Source organism: Monodon monoceros, unplaced genomic scaffold (genome assembly GCF_005190385.1).
Source record: "Monodon monoceros isolate NGI ecotype Baffin Bay Population unplaced genomic scaffold, NGI_Narwhal_1 Super_Scaffold_2, whole genome shotgun sequence".
NCBI lineage: Eukaryota > Metazoa > Chordata > Mammalia > Artiodactyla > Monodontidae > Monodon > Monodon monoceros.
Genome location: NW_021703776.1, coordinates 12,711,053 through 12,730,737, shown reverse-complemented (window position 1 = coordinate 12,730,737; position 19,685 = coordinate 12,711,053). Strand labels below are relative to the sequence as shown.

Here is a 19,685-nt window from a genome sequence, read left to right as displayed (position 1 = left end):
GAGTGCCTATGTGAAAAGCCCTCAATAAAGCCTTTGGATTCTGGGTCCGTAATAGACTTCCCTGAGCAGAAACATTGCACATGTTACTGAATTTTTTTGTTGCTGGAGAAAGAAGCAACAAAAGAAGCTTGGCATGGCCCCATCTTTTTCACTGACTGATTGGGTCATATATCATTTTGCTGTAATAAACCTTTAGCCATGAATACAACTATGTGCTGAGTCCTTTTAGCAACTCACTGAAGGTGCGGGTAGTCTGAAGGAACTCTGAAACAATAGCAAAGGCAGAAAGTAAAAGAAATGATTTTTCGAAAGTGAAATTCCAAAACCATCCAAAAAACCAAACAGCAGGTAAAGAAAAATTACTTTTACTAATTATGACTCATAAAAGGTTAATATTCTTACTACACGAAGAATCCATACAAATCAATAAGAAAAAAGGTAAACACGCCTGTAGAAATATGGGCCAACGAGAAGAATAGATTATGTTTGAGAAGAAAAAGAGCAAGTGTTAAAAACAATGTAATTTAGAGGTCATTAAATAAATGCAAATTAAAATGGTGGTAGCATGCAAATTTTTAACTGTTAAATTTACAACAAAAAAGTAAACATGCTCCCCAAACCAAGTGATCATATGCAGGGTTACGGAAGATGGTGGAGAACACTGTTTTCATATACTGCTGGTGCCAGTATATGTTAATACTGCCTTTCTGGTGGACAGTTTGATGAAATGTGTGAAAAGTTTGAAAGAATTTATAACATGAACATGGCTAGGTCACCTTAAGACCTTCCTCTGTCCTTGGAAGCATGCTTTTCATTCTTCTTTCTCCATCCCCCAAAACTCTAAAAGCCTTAGAGAATAATTTTATCTTTACTCCTTAAAGAGAAGTTCCTGGGAGGGTTCTGTAGCCCTTCACAGAAAGCATCCTAAATTCCCTGTAGACATCTCCTGCTCGTCAGAATTACCCATTGGAAGCTGTTGAAAACAAATCATGGGCTTGTTTCTTTATTGGTTTTGGCCCTGCCATGCGGCATGCGGGATCTTAGTTCCCCCACCGGGGATCGAACCTGTGTCCCATGCAGTGGAAGCACGGACTCTTAAATCACTGGACTGCCAGGGAAGTCCTGAAAACAAATAAAATCATAAGACATTTTTTCTCACATATGTATCCTTCCACACACTTCTTCCAGGCTGTCCCTTCCCTTCCCTTCTGTTCCTCCTCCGTTTATCTGCAGTGGGTCTGTAAAATCGGGTTCCCTACCTTTTTTGTGTCAAAAGAGGCTCATCACATTCACAGTCACAGGTGCCCCACCTCCACCTTCCCACGCATCGCGTGCACACATTTTCTTCTTTGCCGTGATAATTATCATTTCCCTCAAGTACCTGTGATGGCGTTTTGCTGGTTGTCCCCTGGAAGGGATGCCTTTCCCTAGTTGGCACAAAGGTCTTGCCTTTGCTCAGTCTTCTCCGGGAGGAGAGCCACCACACCAACACGGAGAAGTTCCAGGGGCCTCTTGGGTTTGTGGGCATTCATATTTGGTAATTCATTGCTATCATTTGCTCCGTGAGTACCTGCTTCAGCCACTTCTTATCCTCTGAGTAGTTCACTTCAGGCTGGCCCTTTAAGGAGGCCTGAACACTGAAGTTTTTTTCTCTGGCTTCCTGACTTTTGGTTGTGAATCCTATAACTATAAATTGATTTATAAAGTCTATAATTGGTGCTGTTTTCTACCTTTCCACGTGCCAGTCTATAGCAGTGGTCTTTCTCCTAAATGACTTTTGAAAGGCAATTCATTGCATGTATTAAGTTCATATTTAAAAGTTTTTATCACAAGTAGATTTTACAAGAACTAAGATGAGAGTAAGAGCTGTAATGTGTAAGGAATATGTTTTCCTTCTGCCCAGTGGGAGAAGGCTTATCATGAAAGAAGGCTTATTTTTAGGAAAAAATGTATATGAAAGTTGAAGAGCTGGAAATTGATTTCTTTAAAATGATTCATTTCTTACAAAAGTCTTCACATATCTCAGTTTGAAGACTGCTGCCAACAGTGAAACAACCTACCCCTGAAATGGACTTTCCAGTTGTTGGCTTTGATGCTCTATGATCGCTTAGAGGCTACCATTTTTCCTTCTCCAATGCTTGGTTTCTTCATTGGTCAGGATAGGCTAGATGGGGTGGTGGTACAAATTAGCCTACAATCTCAGTGGCTTAATACAATAAAACATCTTTCTTGCACATATAGCTACACTATTTGAAAATTGTAGCTTCCAAGGTCACTGTGGCAGGAGTATAGAAGCCTGGAGGATTTTGTGGGATGTTTTTAAGGATCAGGGCTGGAATTAGCTTATGTTTCATTGGCCAGGCCCCCCGGCATTTGGGCCCAACCTAATTGCAAGAGAAGCCGGGAAATGTAGAAGAGCAGAGGGATTTGGGATTAGCACTGATTTGTACTTTGGTTGTAGCATGCTTTACCTATCATTCAAAAACCCTTTATCTGGTCTTTTTCCACTGTTCTTCCTGTAGATTTCTCAAGTTTTCATTAAAATAGTAGCATCCAACAGTTTAAAAACCTGTTTGATTGCAAATCCCATAGTAATAGCCAGGTCCTTGCAAGAGAAGGGCAATTCTCAAGAAACTGAGTGTCAATGGAAGGTGAATTATAAATTATTATAAGTTACTATCCATCTAGCTCTTGTTCTCTGGTTGTCTCTAAATGGTGTAATTGCCTCGTAACTTTGGCATCACTTCCACAGTACCTTTTTACAACTGAAAATTTTTAGGTTCCGTGGAATGTTTTCCAGTGGATTCTAATTTTCCAAGTACTCTAAACTCCTAAAATTACCTGCCAAATTATACTATTAGGAACAGAGCTTCTTTCAAGACTTTTAACCTGTGCTAGAAAGAAAATATCCTGCTAACTATTCTAAATAAAGCTTTGAAGAGATATCCACCTACTGTCTCACTCCTAAGTTCTGGTAGTTAAGTTCTCTGTAAAATATCAAATTAAGAAATCATTTCGGTGTATATCACATGTTGTATTTCATAGTGGTATTCGATCAGTTTGTTTTATGACGACTTTTTTTTTTTTCAATGTCTCAGTAGTTGACTAGTACAGTGGGGGAGGGATGCCACGATTGCTGTCATACAGATGAGCCACTTGTGTGGGCATCTGTCAATTATATCTACTCTGGTGCTGCTGAAGTTTCTTTGTGTCATGGAAACCTTAGGGCCAAATACCAGGGGAGTTCCTAGAAGCAGCTCTGGCAAGCATAGATTTGATGGCAACTTCATTATAGTTATACTGCTTTGCATGGTTACTCAGCTGTGATCATCATAATAGCTTTCCATCCTAGAGGCCAAATAAGTTAGAGCAATATACAAGCTGCTCAATATATCTTAACAAATTACGTTATAATTGATGCTCTTTTCAACTGTTCTTTTCCCCCCGTAATCAGCCTATTCTGGTCTTTCACAAACAGGCAAAATATGGCTATAGATATCTTTTTTAAAGTATAGAGTATTGAGAATCATATATGTTATTTTCTGTTCTTTGAAATAATCATGAGTCATGTTTTTTTCTCTTGTTTTCAAATCTGGATTATCTACTTTAATAGGTATTGTGACTGTATAATACAATGGTGAGGATGATGATAACAACAATTGTTGAGTTTTAGTGAGCATTTACCATGTTCCAGGAAGTGTACTACGCACTTTATATATAACATTTCATTTAATCCTTGCAAACTCTATGATATAGGTGTTTCAAATGAGGAAACTGAAGCTCAGAGAAGTGAAGTTACCTTGGTCAAGGTCACTAGGGTAGCAAGTAGTGAAGCAGAGAATTAAATTCAGTCAGTCTCCAGGGTTTATGCTCTTAACTGTTTAAAACTCATTAATTGATTTTGACTTAAATGTGCTCTAGAAGTCCTTTCTGGTTATCTTCTCAGATAATAAAAGTAAAATTCTATTGCCTGATGTTAAATTAATTCATTTGAAAAGTTTTGTGTTATTAAACAACATTTATTATGGTTGTGAGTTGATATTGGTAGAGAAATATAGACTTCTCTTTATAGATTTATAATGAAATGAGATTTATGGGTTGAAGAGACCTCTAAATATATTTCCTGCATCATTTGAAATAAAAGAAGGGCCCCAAAAGAGATGAGTACATAAGACCAGTAGTTTTGGAGTCTTATGTAACATAAAGAATTACTTGTCCATTCATTCCTAATGTTGTCAAAATATCTTCTCACATTTGAGGTCTTTTTCTATGTTTTATTTTCTCTAAAATATCTTGTTTTCTCTCTCATTCTGTTCTTTATGTTTTCACTTTTTCATTTTCTTTTTTTGCTGATTATACACTTAATCACAATTAAGCAAAATTACAGAAATAAATAACTTAGCTAGTGAAAGTTCTCCATAAATTCTTACCCCAGGATTTAACCACCAGTAGAATTTTATGAATGCTCCTAGAAACACCAACATGTGTTATTAATGTTATTATGTATCTTTACAAATATAGGATCATACTATACATTCTGTTCTACAACTTGATTTATTTTTTAACTTAGGAATATATCTTGGTGAACTTTACATGTCAGGGTATGTAAATGTCTCATTTTTCTTAACATCGGTACGGTATTTTTTTATATGGATATGCAGGTGCTTATTTAACATTTCACCTGTTGGTGGATTTTTGCACTGTTTCGAATATTTTGCTTCAGTATTAAAAACAGTGAGGCAGGGGAAGGGGTAGTTAGGGAGTTTGGGGTTGACATGTACACACTGTAATATTTAAAATGGGTAACCAACAAGGACCTACTGTATAGCACAGGGAACTCTGCTCAATATTATGTAACAACCTAAATGGGAAAAGAATATGAAAAAGAATAGATACATGTATATGTGTAACTCAGTCACTTTGCTGTACACCTGAAACTATCACAACATTGTTAATCAACTATACTCCACTATAAGATAAACAGTTAAAAAAAATAAAAGCAGTGAGACAATTCACAATCGAAGATGTATGAATGGCCTATTATTACATGAAAAGATTTTCAACAGCATTAGTCAACAGGGAAATTCCAGTTAAAACCACAGAGAAACATCATATACCCATTAGAATGGCTAACCTTTAAAAGATGAACAATACCTAGTGTGTGAGGATGTGGAGTTTCTAGAACGCGCGCTGTTGTACAAACACTGTGGAAGTCTGTTTGGCAGTTTCTTAGAAAGTTAAGCATAAACTTACCATATTACCCAGCCATTCCACTAGGTATTTACTCAAGAGAAATGAAAACATGTCCACACACGGACTTGTACACAAATGTTCACAGTAGCTTGATCCACTGTAACCTAAAACTGGAACCAACCCAGTGTCCATCAACAGCTGAATGGATAAACAAATGTGGTATATCCATAGAGTAGGATACTACTCATAAAAATGCAACAACATGGGTGAGTCTCAGTATCATAATGCTGAATGAAAGAAGCCAGACAGGGTACATAGTGTATGATTTCATTTATATAAAATTCTAGGAAATGCAAACTAAAATGACAGAAAGCAGATCAATGGTTGCCTGAGGTTGGGGATGGAGGGAGAGGTAGTTTGCAAAGGGCAGGAGAAAACTTTCAGGTAATGGAAAGTTCTGTTTCTCAATTCTGGGTTTGGACAAATGTGTAATGACATGTATCCATCATTACAGTATCATACAGAGTATTTTCAGTGTCCTAAAAACCCTCTGTGCTCAGCCTATACACCCCCTCCCCCATTTTTAAATTTTTCATTAGTTTGTCCCACTTTTAAATTTTTCATTAGACAAACTATCTTAAGTGTAGCTTTGGACTTTATTAAATCGGGAATAATCTGGTATTAGAGGCTTTAATTTTTACAGATTGATTTAGTTGGACTGGGTCAAGGTTTCTGTGTTATATATAAAGCAGAAATGTGAAGGAAAATTTATTTATTTATTTGGTAGTAATAGATATTACTAAGAATATGAAGAATTCTGCATTATTCCTTCCAACAATTAGTAATCAACTTAAGTATTTTCTGTCTTTGCCAGATACTGACAATATGAAGCCATTGGAGGGTGTAAGAATTCTGGATCTAACAAGGTTTGCATTGGTTTATCTGTGTTTTGGTGATTGAGTTTTCCCCCTTCTTTAAAAAGGCATTTATTTCTTGGATTATAAGAAGGTGTTTATAAGCTTATCATTGAAATTTTAGAAAGAAAAACCAAGAAAATTTCCTGTAAATTCATCATTCTATGAGACAATTAGTATAATACTTACACATTTCTTTCCAATCTGCATATTATATGTATTATATATAACTTTTGAAAATAAAAATTGGAACCATATTGAAATTACAGGTTTATCCACATTTTAAACATAATGTTATATTTTGAGTATTTTCTCATGTCATTCGAAATTCAACAAAAAATATAAGATATTTTATTATAGTATATAGTTGGCACATAATTACCTAGTCATCCTCCAGTGTTTTTATATTATAAATGAGACTTCCTTGTACATAAATCTTTGCCTCAGGAAATCTTTCAGTTTCTTCCTTAGGATAGAATTCTGAAAGTAGAATTACTGCATCAAAGGGAATATACTTTTTAAAGCTCTTGATACATATGGCCAAATCACTTTTTTGAACAGTTTTAACAATTTTTTTTTTTTTAGTTTTAACAATTTTAATTCTTACATTATATGAGCTTGTCTGTGTTGATGGAGTATTAAGAAAAGAATTAATATAAAAATCTTAAAGATGGTAATGAATTTATCTATCATTGTTAACATTGTAGAGTACTGGCGGGACCTTTTGCTACTATGAATTTAGGAGATCTTGGAGCAGAAGTTATAAAAGTGGAAAGACCAGGTAAAACTACTTCTCTCTTTAAAACATAGAAACAAGCTAATAAATATTTTTAATAGCTCTTTAAATGTCCATGTACCTGTATGTGGGATGAGGAGAGAATTGAAATGAAGCGATTATTTTCCCTTCTCCTTTATTTTCCTCTGAACCTATACTAATATTAGATCTCTTTCTACTCTTTATACGTGCCAAGGGCTAAGGCCTAAGCCAGATCCTTCACATGCACCTGGAAGCCTCTGGTAGAAACTGATGTGCAACACATAAATAATGATGATGCTAACAACGGTTAGTGCCAGGCACAATTCTGAGCACTTTGCCTGTATTAATTTATTCAGTCTTTACAACAGCCTGTGAGCTGTTATTATTCCTAGATTATAAATAAGAAGACAGAGACACAGAGAGGTCAAGGGATTTGTCCACGGTCACACAGCTAGTAAGGAATATCCAGACACTCAGCTCTGATCCTGGCCCTTCTGAGCCCCACACAAGCCTTGCTGCTGAGACTGAGGTTAGAGTGGGCCTGGCCGCCTTCCCTCACTGGGGGACGAAGGGAAGGCAAGAAATTAGCATTATTATTTATTCTTCAAGATCTGTTGCTTATGGATCTGGAACAGAATTCCCAAATTAGTGAAAATGGTCTAGCCTTGAATAGTGTACATGTATCTATAAGACCCATAAGAAACTAGTTTATAATTACATCAACATATTAATTTACCATAAGTGATTAAACTCTATAAAGTAGAACGCATGATCTAGAAGATTCAACTTTCTGCTACATAGATCTTCTTAAGAGGCCAAAGCAGTTAGCAGAAGATTCTCTGATCAGCATGGGGAATGTTATATATTTTATATTTATCTGGCCCTGTGCTTGTCAGGCTCCAGGTGATAGAAGAGCCTGGTGAATCCTGCTTTCCAGAGATAATGCTTCATTTATCCAGTCAGTGATATTTATCACTTTTGGTCATTGCTGGATACATGCTGAATAATGTTTACTTTCTAGCTGAACATCTTTTTTTTTCTTTTACAGGTACCACAAAACTTCTAATTTTCACATTGCTATCCAGTTTTAATACCACATACTTTCTAATTTCAAGCATTGGGTCTTCCATTTCTCGATAGAATAGCCAATATGATTTCTGTTGCTATTTCATTTGATCACTAGGTTAAATATTTGTACAGTTGGCCCTTCGTATCCACGGGTTCTGCAGTTATGGATTTAGCCAGCCACAGATTGGGTACTTTTATGATCTGAGATTGGTTGAATCTGCGGATGCTGTACTGGTGGATATGGAGGGCCAATTATGGGACTTGAACATCTGCCAATTTTGGTGTCCTCAGCGGGTGCTGGAAGCAGTCCCTCATGAATACTGAGGGAATGACTTTATTTTTATTAATTTTAGAAATCACTAATCCCTGTTTGCTTAGTTCTGTTTCTCCTTTGTACTTTTTCATTTCCACACTGGGGGACCCTTTCCTTAGTCTAGGCCTTTATTATGTCCCATAGCCATACACTAGGCATCAAGCTTTGTTCCTAGCAGATGTTCATTGCTCTTTTTCTTACTAATTGGTCTCTCTCCTTTAACCCTTCTGCTCAGTATGTTTTAATGTTCATATTATATATTTTGTTTTTTCGAGATAGTTATTCAACAGATATGAAGAAAAGTCCCTTGGCAGTATTTTCACATTTCAGTCTCTTTTAGTGTCCACTTCCTCAGTTCTTAAATTAAATTTCGTTGTAGTTTTCTGACTTGGGACTAGATTATTCTTATTTGAGTAATCAAAGAGCGTATCAAGCTTAAGTATATTTTTTTCTTCTCTTTTTAGAGTCTTTCGGTGGGTGTAAACGCTATGCCTGCAGGGCCAGGCAGGTAACCTAAATGAATGAAGTGGGCTGGGCAGCCAGTGATGCTGCTGTTATTCCAGTGTTGTCACCAGGAGGCAGGCATACCTGGGCAGGGATGTTGGTCTTTGTTCACTGCTGTGTCTGCTCTGCAGAGAGCAGTGTTTGTGACATAGTAGGCACCCAATAACTATTTGCTGAATGGATGAATGTGTTGAAATATCATATAAGAAAGGCAGTCTGAATTTTTATATACTATCTCTAGATTTTGAAATCATGGCAGATATTTAAAAACTTTAAGTTGTGTGTGGGTCAAATAAAACATGTCTCTCAAATTGCCAGTTTTACCAGTTTGTGACCTTTAACCCTTATTTCATTTCATGGGCCGTCAGCACATATCCTATCCTTCCGCGTCTCTTAAACCCAGGTTATACACCAGGACCAGGTGGGGCAGGAAAGCCATGTAGGCCTCCAGTTTAGATTTCTGACATTATTTCCACCCAAGAGATGAATGTAAACATTTAAAATAAGCTCTCTACTTTTAGCCTTATCTTGACATTGCTCTCTTAAAAACAAATTTTTTTTTAAATTTAATGTATTGAGACCTTCAAAAAAATGGAAGTGGCTGGACTCTCTCCAGCCTCTGGGAGGTCCTATCTGATCTTGAAGATCCAGATTCACACATACATTTTTCCGTGAAGCCTATAACCGGTTTATTACTAGGAGATTGTCTTTGTGGACTCTTGTAGTTTATTTTTTCCCCTGACGTTTTGAGCATGCTGTTCAGTTTGATACTTACTATTTATTGCTTTGTGTTGTTTATCAGTTCATCCCCAGTTAGAACTAATGCTTCTTTTCTCCTCTGTCCTGTGTTCTCGCTTTCTCTTGTGAGGTTTTTAGTTTTTTGTTTTTAGTAAAGGAGTCTATTCTTTAGCTTCTGTTTTGTTTTCTAAAAGGCTGTGTCTGTTTTTCTTTATCAGTTTCAGTGGGTAAGGTCTAATGGGCTAATAAATTAATTATATCATTTAAATGAGATTAGAATTTAAACTTTAACCCATATTCACAAATTCTCTCTTATTGGGGGCTAGTAATACTTAGGTAGTGATTAGTTTCTAATATCAATATTTAATCAGAACTTATAAAAATCTTAATTTAAGTGATACTAATTTGTGCCTATTAATTGTTGATTCACTTTCTGAGCTCCATCTACATTGTTTGCTTTTTGTGCAAAGAAAACTTTTTTTCTGTAACTTGATAGTGTTATCTTTGAATCAAACACAAGTACTTTTCAGAATCATTTGAAGTGGATGTTTAGAATAAAATACCCTATTTTTGATGTTTTTAAACTTTTACTTTGAAGCAAGACCTAGACTACTAAAATTTTATTCTAAATAGCATCTTAAATTATTGACATTTGCTATTCAGTAGCTTATTTTGCTTTTTCTGATTTATTGCTACAGAATTTAAAAAATAGATTTATTTATCATTGTTTTATACCTAGCCTCAGATACCACTTTATCATAAAGACTTACTTATCATTATCCTGATTTAAATTGTATTTAACAAAAATATTTTGTAGACCCCACATTTTGTTTGCACATTTAATGCTAAAAACACTGAAAGAGCTGACTTGTTTGTTGAAGTAGGAGAGTAATTTTTTTCCCCCTCAGACTTGCCATTTATTAAATCTAAAGACTGCCAGTAGGATATTCCCTTCTGGATTCTGACTTTCAGGGATGGATTTTAGTGAAAGAAGCTATGGGAGGATTTAGTGATTTACATGAACAGGTAAAGAGTTTGGGCAGTTCTAACAAGGTCCCAAGGCCACTTTAGGTTGCTAATTCCGCTGATCTTGTTTAGACATCTGTGAACTTACATATGAGTAAGCCTGTTGATTTGAAATGTCTCATGATGTTTCAAGGTTAAATAGTTCATACTATTGTTTTCAGGAGCTGGTGATGATACACGAACTTGGGGTCCACCTTTTGTGGGGACAGAAAGTACTTATTTTCTCAGTGTTAACCGAAATAAAAAAGTAAGAATATTATCCCCTTTTTGCTTTCTTTGTGTAATTCTCTCTTTTTTTAAAAAAAGTAATTTATTTATTTTTGGCTGCCTTGGGTCTTCGTTGCTGCACACGGGCTTTCTCTAGTTGCGGTGAGCGGGGGCTACTCTTTGTTGCAGTGCGCGGGCTTCTCATTGTGGTGGCTTCTCTTGTTGCGGAGCACGGGCTCTAGGCGCACGGGCTCAGTAGTTGTGACTCGGGCTTAGTTGCTCCACGGCATGTGGGATCTTCCCGGACCAGGGCTTGAACCCGTCCCCTGCATTGGCAGGCAGATTGTTAACCACTGCGCCACCAGGGAAGCCCTGTGTAATTCTCTTGTAATAACAAAACTTTTGATATCATTGTGGTTTGTTTATTTCTATGCCTTTTTGTAGATATTTTGTAATATTCCCAATAAGGTGAAATTTTATTTTATTTTATTCATTCACCAGTTACCAAGTAGAAACAGTAGAGCTTTTTATTAATTTTCCTTCTCTACTAACTTAAAACATTTTTTGAGAATTTATAATTTTTTTTTTTTTTTCCCGGTACGCGGGCCTCTCACTGCTGTGGCCTCTCCCGTTGTGGAGCACAGGCTCTGGATGCGCAGGCTCAGCGGCCATGGCTCATGGGCCCAGCCGCTCCGCAGCATGTGGGATCTTCCCGGACCGGGGCATGAACCCGTGTCCCCTGCATCGGCAGGCGGACTCCCAAGCACTGTGCCACCAGGGAAGCCCTATAATGGTTTTTAATGGAAATAATTTTATTAAAGTGAGGAATCAGTTGATTTGTTACATTTGTTATTCTTTTGGAGATTGCTAATTGCCTACATTTGGTATTATTATTTGAAAAATTTTTACTATAATCCTTACTATCATCCTAACATATCCGAATTGAAAATAAAATCAGTAGAAATTATTTAAATGTTTCTTCGTGAGGAAAATGCATTTACTTTAAGAGGAGAAATCTGTAATATGAATGGCTCTCTTATTGAACTGTCAACAATAAGAAAAATTTTTAAGATACTATTTTAATATATATATTTTTAATTTTTAGAGTATAGCTGTTAATATCAAGGATCCAAAAGGGGTGAAAATCATCAAAGAGGTACAGTATGCTCTATAGAAGGCATCTTGTCACCTGGGTTGTAATTAGGGATTTGAATATGAGTAAAAATATTTTAAAACATTATTTCATTGGCAATCTGAAATTTTGCTGTAAGTGCCATTTGAGTTTAACTTCGTTTTTATACTAAGTATAATTTGCTTTATAATTTCTGGTATATTGTGTTTAACATTTCTCCATCGTGTCAGAGTGTTCAGTTATGGCACTAGTGTCCATTGACCGAGTGCCTGCCCTGCATCAGCTCTTAGGCCTGGGTACTTTATTCGTATTATCTTCTCAAATCTTCAGAATTTTCCTTGTAAATGAAGTGTTATATCCTCATTTTCACAAGAGGTGAAATGAGTCTCAAGGGGCTTGAGTGATTGTCTAAAGATCACATAGCTAGTAAAGGGAGGAGCTGAAGTTTGAACCCTAGGTCTACATCACTGTAGAGCCCAAGGTTTTTCTAACACCTATTCAGATGGCTGATGTGTGCAGACCTGATCTTGGCATCTTTCCTTGAGGGGCCAGCACAATGGTTAGGGGAACACCCCAGTGTTCTACTGCTGGGATTCAAATTCTGCCTTCTTTACTTACTAGCCATGTGACTTCAGGCAGGTTACTTAACTTCTTTATGCCTCAGTTCCCTTATTAGCAAAATGGGGACAGTAATAATACCTACTTCTTAGGGTTGTTAGAATTGAGTTAATATTGTGTAAAATGTGAAGAAGGGTGCCTGCCATAGTCATAGTCAGCACTCATTCAGCATTAACTATTATTATTGTTCCCGGTGCACATGAAGGTGGATTCATCATGTGAGATAAAACTTGTTTGCCATTCTTGTTAAAGTTTGAAGTCTAGGGCTTCCCTGGTGGCGCTGTGGTTAAGAATATGCCTGCCAAGGCAGGGGACACAGGTTCGAGCCCTGGCCCAGGAGGATCCCACATGCCACGGAGCCGCTGGGCCCGTGCGCCACAACTACTGAGCCTGCACTTAGAGCCCGCGCTCCGTAGCAGGGGAGGCCACTGCCATGAGAGGCCCGTGCCCCCGCTCACCGCAAATGGAAAGAGCCCGTGCGCAGTGGTGAAGACCCAACACAGCCATAAATAAATAAATAAATTAAATTAAAAAAAAAAAAAGTTTGAAGTCAAATGTAATGGATGTAAATCTCCTTGATTAGAGAACCAAATCCCCAAATTTGTTTTATATCAAAGTATCAATTTTAGCTTCATTGCTCTGATGCTTCTTTCCTTATCATCTGGCTGATTGAAAAATAACGTCTTCTAATTATTAAGATCAGAATCAGTGATCATCCGCTCTGGTTCTGTTGGATCAATCGAACAAATTTAGAATTTTACTAGATATATGTTGAACCCAAAGCTTGATAATTGTCCTGATCTCACTGTCCTGTTTTCCTACATCTTTTCTATAGCATAACTTCGGTTTGTTTGCTTGTTTTTATTTTATTTTTCAGTTGCAACTTAATATGATTTTTCTAAATTGTTCTCTGTTATTATTGCCTTGCCTTGTTTTTTTTTTAAATAAATTTATTTATTTTATTTTTTCATTTTTGGCTGCATTGGGTCTTCATTTCTGCGTCCGGGCTTTCTCTAGTTGTGGCAGGCGGGGGCTACTCTTCGTTGTGGTGTGTGGGCTTCTCACTGCAGTGGCTTCTCTTGTTGCGGAGCACCAGCTCTAGGCACGCAGGCTTCAGTAGTTGTGGCATGTGGGCTCAGTTGTGGCTCGCAGGCTCTAGAGCACAGGTTCAGTAGTTGTGGTGCACGGGCTTAGCTGCTCCGCGGCATGTGGGATCTTCCCAGACCAGGGCTTGAACACGTGTCCCCTGCACTGGCAGGCAGATTCTCAACCACTGTGCCATGAAGGAAGCCCACCCTGCCTTGTTTGTCTATGGCAGCGACCCTCATCTTGGACTCAACTCCCATTGTCTTCATTCTCAGGCCCTTCTTTTTTTTTTTTTTTTTTTTTACATCTTTATTGGAGTATAATTGCTTTACAATCGTGTGTTAGTTTCTGCTTTATAACAAAGTGAATCAGTTATACATATACATATGTTCCCATATCTCTTCCCTCTTGCGTCTCCCTCCCTCCCACCCTCCCTATCCCACCCCTCTAGGTGGTCACAAAGCACCGAGCTGATCTCCCTGTGCTATGCGGCTGCTTCCCACTAGCTATCTATTTTACATTCGGTAGTGTATATATGTCCATGCCACTCTTTCGCTTTGTCACAGCTTACCCTTCCCCCTCCCCATATCCTCAAGTCCATTCTCTAGTAGGTCTGTGTCTTTATTCCTGTCTTACCCCTAGGTTCTTCATGACATTTTTTTTTCCCTAAATTCCATCTATGTATGTTAGTATACGGTATTTGTCTTTCTCTTTCTGACTTACTTCACTCTGTATGACAGACTCTAGGTCCATCCACCTCATTACAAATAGCTCCATTTCGTTTCTTTTTATGGCTGAGTAATATTCCATTGTATATATGTGCCACATCTTCTTTATCCATTCATCCGTTGCTGGACACTTAGGTTGCTTCCATCTCCAGGCTACTGTGAACAGAGCTGCAGTGAACATTGTGGTACAGGACTCTTTTTGAGTTATGGTTTTCTCAGGGTGTGTGCCCAGTAGTGTCAGGCCCTTCTTTTTATCTTTTCAGTAGTTGTTATGATGGTGATGATGATGAATCATCTAGGAGACTGTGCTTAATTCTTCTCTTTCTGGTTTATGTTTCTCAGTTCCACGTTCAGTGTTCACAGTTCCTGCTTATTTGCTTCCATTTCAGAACATTTTGATATTTTATCCTGAATAGTGAAGGTTTTAGATTTGATTTAACAAATACTTTACAAGTTCATTAGGGTTTTTCAATGGGGCAGTGTCAGGTGGAATTCATAACTCTTGCTCCTAAGACGTCAGTGTACATTGGAGTATTTTAGGCCTACATGTATAATTCTAACCAAAAGAAATGAATTTGCTGGGACATCTTTCTCACTCTCTTTGGATCCTGCTTGTGTCCTCCACCAGATTGTAACAATTTTAAATTGTTTCATTATGGGCATGGTTTCTCTTCATGTCTGATAATGATAAAGTACATTTCAACTCATATTAAACTTTAATAGGTTGTCTGCAGTCATTTTGCATATCTTTTGCTTTCAGCTAGTTATACAGTTCATAAGTTATATATCTTACTGCCTAGAGGAAAAGTTATTTTTTGCCTAGTCTTTTTATTCTTTCTGGCATGGATTTCTCTTTTGGTCTTAAAAGTAGCAAAACAACCTTTGTATTCAGAACTTGGTGGGTATGATTGCCAATATAATGAGTCTAGTTTATAGATACAGTTCCAGAGTATTATACAAAGCAGTCAGCTGGATACATGAGAGCTCCAAAAAGTATGACTCCTTTGTCAACCAGGCTAACCAAAAATAGGTTGTGTAGAAAAGAAAGCTCTGCTTCGAAAAGTCTATGTATTTTCATGGCAATATGATTTGATAACTTCCTAACACGTCATCTATATTTCAAATAATTCTCTATGTTAATTAGTTGACAATGGCAGTATCCATATTGTGGGTGTGAATCATGGCCAATAGAGCAGTGTCCTGGGTTTTATTTTCCTCCAACATCTTATTATGAAAAATTCAAACATACATAAAAATGGAAAGAGTAGTATAATGAACTCTTATTTACCCTATGCCTAGATGCAACAGTTTTAAGATTTTGCTATATTTGTTTATTTACATATGAATACATGTGGTATGTGTGTGTCTGATTTTGAACTATTTGAAAGTAAGTGAAAGATATGAAACTTTGTCCTTAAATCCTTCAGGAGACATCTCCTGGGGGGTATAGCTCAGGGGGAGGAGCATTTGCAGAATACATCTAAGAGTAAGGACATTCTTTGACATACATTTAAAAATTATTTTATGATTTTCTTTACTGATAAATGTGGTTAAATTCTTATCGTCACTTCCCCTCTATTTCTGATCTTGCTCATCCAGTCTGTTCCTAAATTTTTTTTCCCAGAAGAAAAGAAAAAGATGATGAGTTCTCTAACATGCAAAATTGTGCTTGTTTCTTATTGTGGGTAAGATTCTAGAATAGATTATTAGGTGATCTGTGAGCGCCAAGATGAGGAAGAGGTGATCACCAGCAAAACTGGGAACAATTCTTTCTTCCCCCCTCACTTTATTTCCTAGTAGATCCTTGTATCAGGGAAATGCGATAAATGTTTGGTCTCCACTGAAGCAGTTGACTTGTATATTACTTGTAGATAGTGTGGAGATCCATGTAACTCAGGGAGGTTTGTGATGTCTCTGATTTCAGCACTGCACTGCTTAGAATTTTAACGAATGCGTTAGTTAACGCTTTAGGGAACATACGTGATCTTGAAATGGGTAAATATCCCTAAAGAGAGAGGGAGGGAGAATATGTTGGATGGCAGACTCACTAAGAATCAGTATCTAGTAAATAGATAGTATGTGTTTATTTAAAATAAATATTTATAAAATGGAGCAAAGAATAACTTCTGTGCTATACACTTTTCTAGGGATATTTTATCAATAAGTATCATAATGCATACATATTGAGTTCTTGGGTAATAATAAAAAGCTACTGGGCATCTTTATCAGTGGAAGTCTTTAGCTTCTAAATTTAACTTTTCCATATTTTTCTTATAACTTCGGAGAGTTATACTACATGGTACTCTGAGCACACCTCTTTTTAGCTTAAATTTTTTTTCTGTTGTTATACAAGTAGTATCTGCTCATGGACAAAAAGATTAATATTTTAGTGTATCATATCAAATCTCTTTATGTCCTTGTATACTCATTTTTTCCAATAAACATGAGATAACACCATGTATATTGTTTTTTAATGTTTTCTGTTTATACATTCTGAATACTTTTCTATTAATATAACTTATTCATTATATTTATTTTCTTGTCTTATTGAAACGGTGAATTTGTTTGTGATCCATCTGAATACTTTATGTGAATTGAAATGTGATTTATGATGGTATAGAAATCTAAAAATACAAATACCCTATATAGTTAAAAGTTTTAAAATTGTGGTATAATATATATAACATAAAATGTCATTTTAACCATTTTTACTGTACAGTTCAGTAGCATTAATGACATTCATAATTGTGTGCAACCATCACTGCTGTGTATTTCTTTTATGTTTAATCATTCCAAACAAACTTTGTATCCATTAACCGATAATTCTCCACTTCCTTCTCCCCTCAGCCTCTGATAACCTCTAATTTACTTTCTGTCTTTATGAATTTGCCTATTCTAGATATTTCATATAACTGAAATCATATAATATTTGTACTTTTGTGTCCAGTTAATTTTACTTAGCATAATGTTTTCAAGGTTCATCCATGTTGTAGCATGTATCAGAACTTTGCTCCTTTTTATGGCTGAATAATATTCTACTTTACTGGATGGATTTATTTGTCTGTTGATGGATACTTGGGTTGTTTCCATCTTTTGGCTGTTGTGAATAATGCTGCTATGAACATTTGGATACAAGTACCTGTTCAAGTCCCTGCTTTCAATTATTTTGGGTATATACCTAGGATTGGCATCTCTGAGTCATATCTTAACTGTGTTTAACTTTTTGAGGAACCCACACAGAGTTTTAACATTAAAAATAATTTATCAAATGTCATTTGCATAAGGTACTATACTGTGCACCATGCAGAATACGTATCAGAGAGATGACTGGTATAAGAATCTAGATGTGTTTGATGCAGCTTGTTTTCTTTAGTGCCTGCAGGAGTGCTGTGTAAGTAGCAGATAGAAGCTCAGAAAAATATGTGGAATAAATTACAATGTAACTGTAGCTTTGTGTTTTATTTATACTAACACCCATTCTCCCTCCACATTTTCCAAGCAAGGCTTGGTAGAACCATTAACAAAAAATAAACACATCTCTACTTGGGCTGTCCCTGGGGCATACTGCATAGAGTTGCCCATGTGAGAAGCAGCTCAAATGTTAATTGGCACCTGAAATTTGGAAAGGATGCCTGTATGGCTTAAGATTTGGGGTGCATACTTGAAAACCTTTCTCTCTCTCTGTCTTGTATCTTAATGTATGTATCATTCCTCTTCTGACAGGTGGTCACCTGGGCCCCTGGTACCTGTTTCAGGAGCTCTGGAGGATAACAGCTTATTTCCCTGAGATGCCTCCTAAGATCTCCTCCCCCTAAATTTTGTTAAGTCAAACACACTCCAAATTTGGTGACACAATAACAAACAGGCATTCAATTTATTGATGTTTCCTTCTAAAGTTTATGTAAATTCAGTTATTTTCCATCTAGAGCAGAGGTTAGCAGACTGTGTGGGCCAAATCAGGTTTGTTTTTGCACAGCCCATGGTGAATTTTACAGTTTTAAAGATTGTTAAAGAAAAATAAAGAACATGTGACAGGGAATGTATGTGGCCTAAAAAGGCTAAAATATTTACTTTTTGACATTTTATGAAAAAAGTTTGCCCACCCCTGGTCCAGAGTCTTATTCTATTACATTAGCTTGATGTGTGAGAGTGTATCTGTGTCAACATGGCAATTAAAAAATGATTGAATTGGGCTTCCCTGGTGGCTCAAGTGGTTGAGAGTCCGCCTGCTGATGCAGGGGACACGGGTTTGTGCCCTGGTCCAGGAAGATCCCACATGCCGCGGAGCGGCTAGGCCCGTGAGCCATGGCTGCTGAGCCTGTGCGTCCGGAGCCTGTGCTTCACAATGGGAGAGGCCACAACAGTGAGAGGCCCACGTACAACAAAAAAAAAAAAAAAAAAAAAAAGAATGTAGTCACAATTGAAATTTTGAAAAGAATTTTAAGATTATGGTTTACGATGGCTTGTTGCAGTGATCTGGGAGTCAGAGTTGGGGTTTTGTTTCTGACAGTTACTGATTTACTGGGTTATAGTATAGCAGTTTTTTTTTTTTTAATGGTTCATTAAATACATTTAAAACTCTTTGGAAAGAAAGCATCTGGAAAGTGTGAAAGCAATTCAGAATCATGTTTGCATGTATTAAGTGCCTATATGTACATGTTGTAATGAGGAATATTACATAATAAGGATGGAGTAGTAAAGACATTGTATTTAGTTTTATTTTAAAGGGGTTAAAAGATATTTTTCGTATATTTTATGTACTTATATTCTAATTTTTTTACCTAAACTTCTGAGAATATATTTAGATAGACCATGTAGCCTAGATATTTCTTACATTTAATGTAAGCACAATCCACTTAATACCATGGTAATAACTGAAAATTTTAATACCCATTGTTTTACTGGCAGTAATACCTCAGGTAGTTGACCAGAGCCTTCGTGTTTATCTAAGAATACTTTGTAATTCTACTTTTCCTGTGATTTTTCTGGGCTTTTACAAAGCGAGGATCAATTGTGTTTACTGAAATTAGAATTCTATCATGTGGGGATTTGTTGAAAGCTGGGAAGTCCCTTAAGAAGTCTGACTCATCTTCACCTCTTCTTTCAGCTTGCAGCTGTTTGTGATGTATTTGTGGAAAACTATGTCCCTGGCAAATTGTCTGCAATGGGGCTGGGCTATGAAGATATAGACGTGGTAGCGCCTCACGTGGTCTACTGTTCCATCACAGGTATCTCAGCACCACACCCTCGTCAGCGGCAGGTTTTCCAGTTTCTGTGTCTCTTTCTGTATATAAGAAACCTCGCGCTTGAGGTGCTTCTGCTCTCCCTCCCTGCCGAGCCATTTTAGGTTGTTGAAAATTAATCACTAAAGAACATTAACCTAAATGAACATTTTTCATAT

General features: G+C 36.8%; 1 protein-coding gene across 2 annotated transcripts in view; it reads left to right on the top strand.

Moving 5' to 3' along the window:
- Positions 1-19,685, top strand: part of SUGCT (succinyl-CoA:glutarate-CoA transferase) — a 688,910-nt gene that overhangs the window by 5,278 nt on the left and 663,947 nt on the right. For both annotated transcript variants that reach the window (XM_029233791.1, XM_029233792.1), the window contains exons 2-6: positions 6,068-6,119; positions 6,815-6,888; positions 10,675-10,760; positions 11,826-11,876; positions 19,392-19,512. In XM_029233791.1, coding sequence (XP_029089624.1) covers positions 6,068-6,119; positions 6,815-6,888; positions 10,675-10,760; positions 11,826-11,876; positions 19,392-19,512 — 384 coding nt within the window. The remainder of the gene's footprint in view (positions 1-6,067; positions 6,120-6,814; positions 6,889-10,674; positions 10,761-11,825; positions 11,877-19,391; positions 19,513-19,685) is intronic.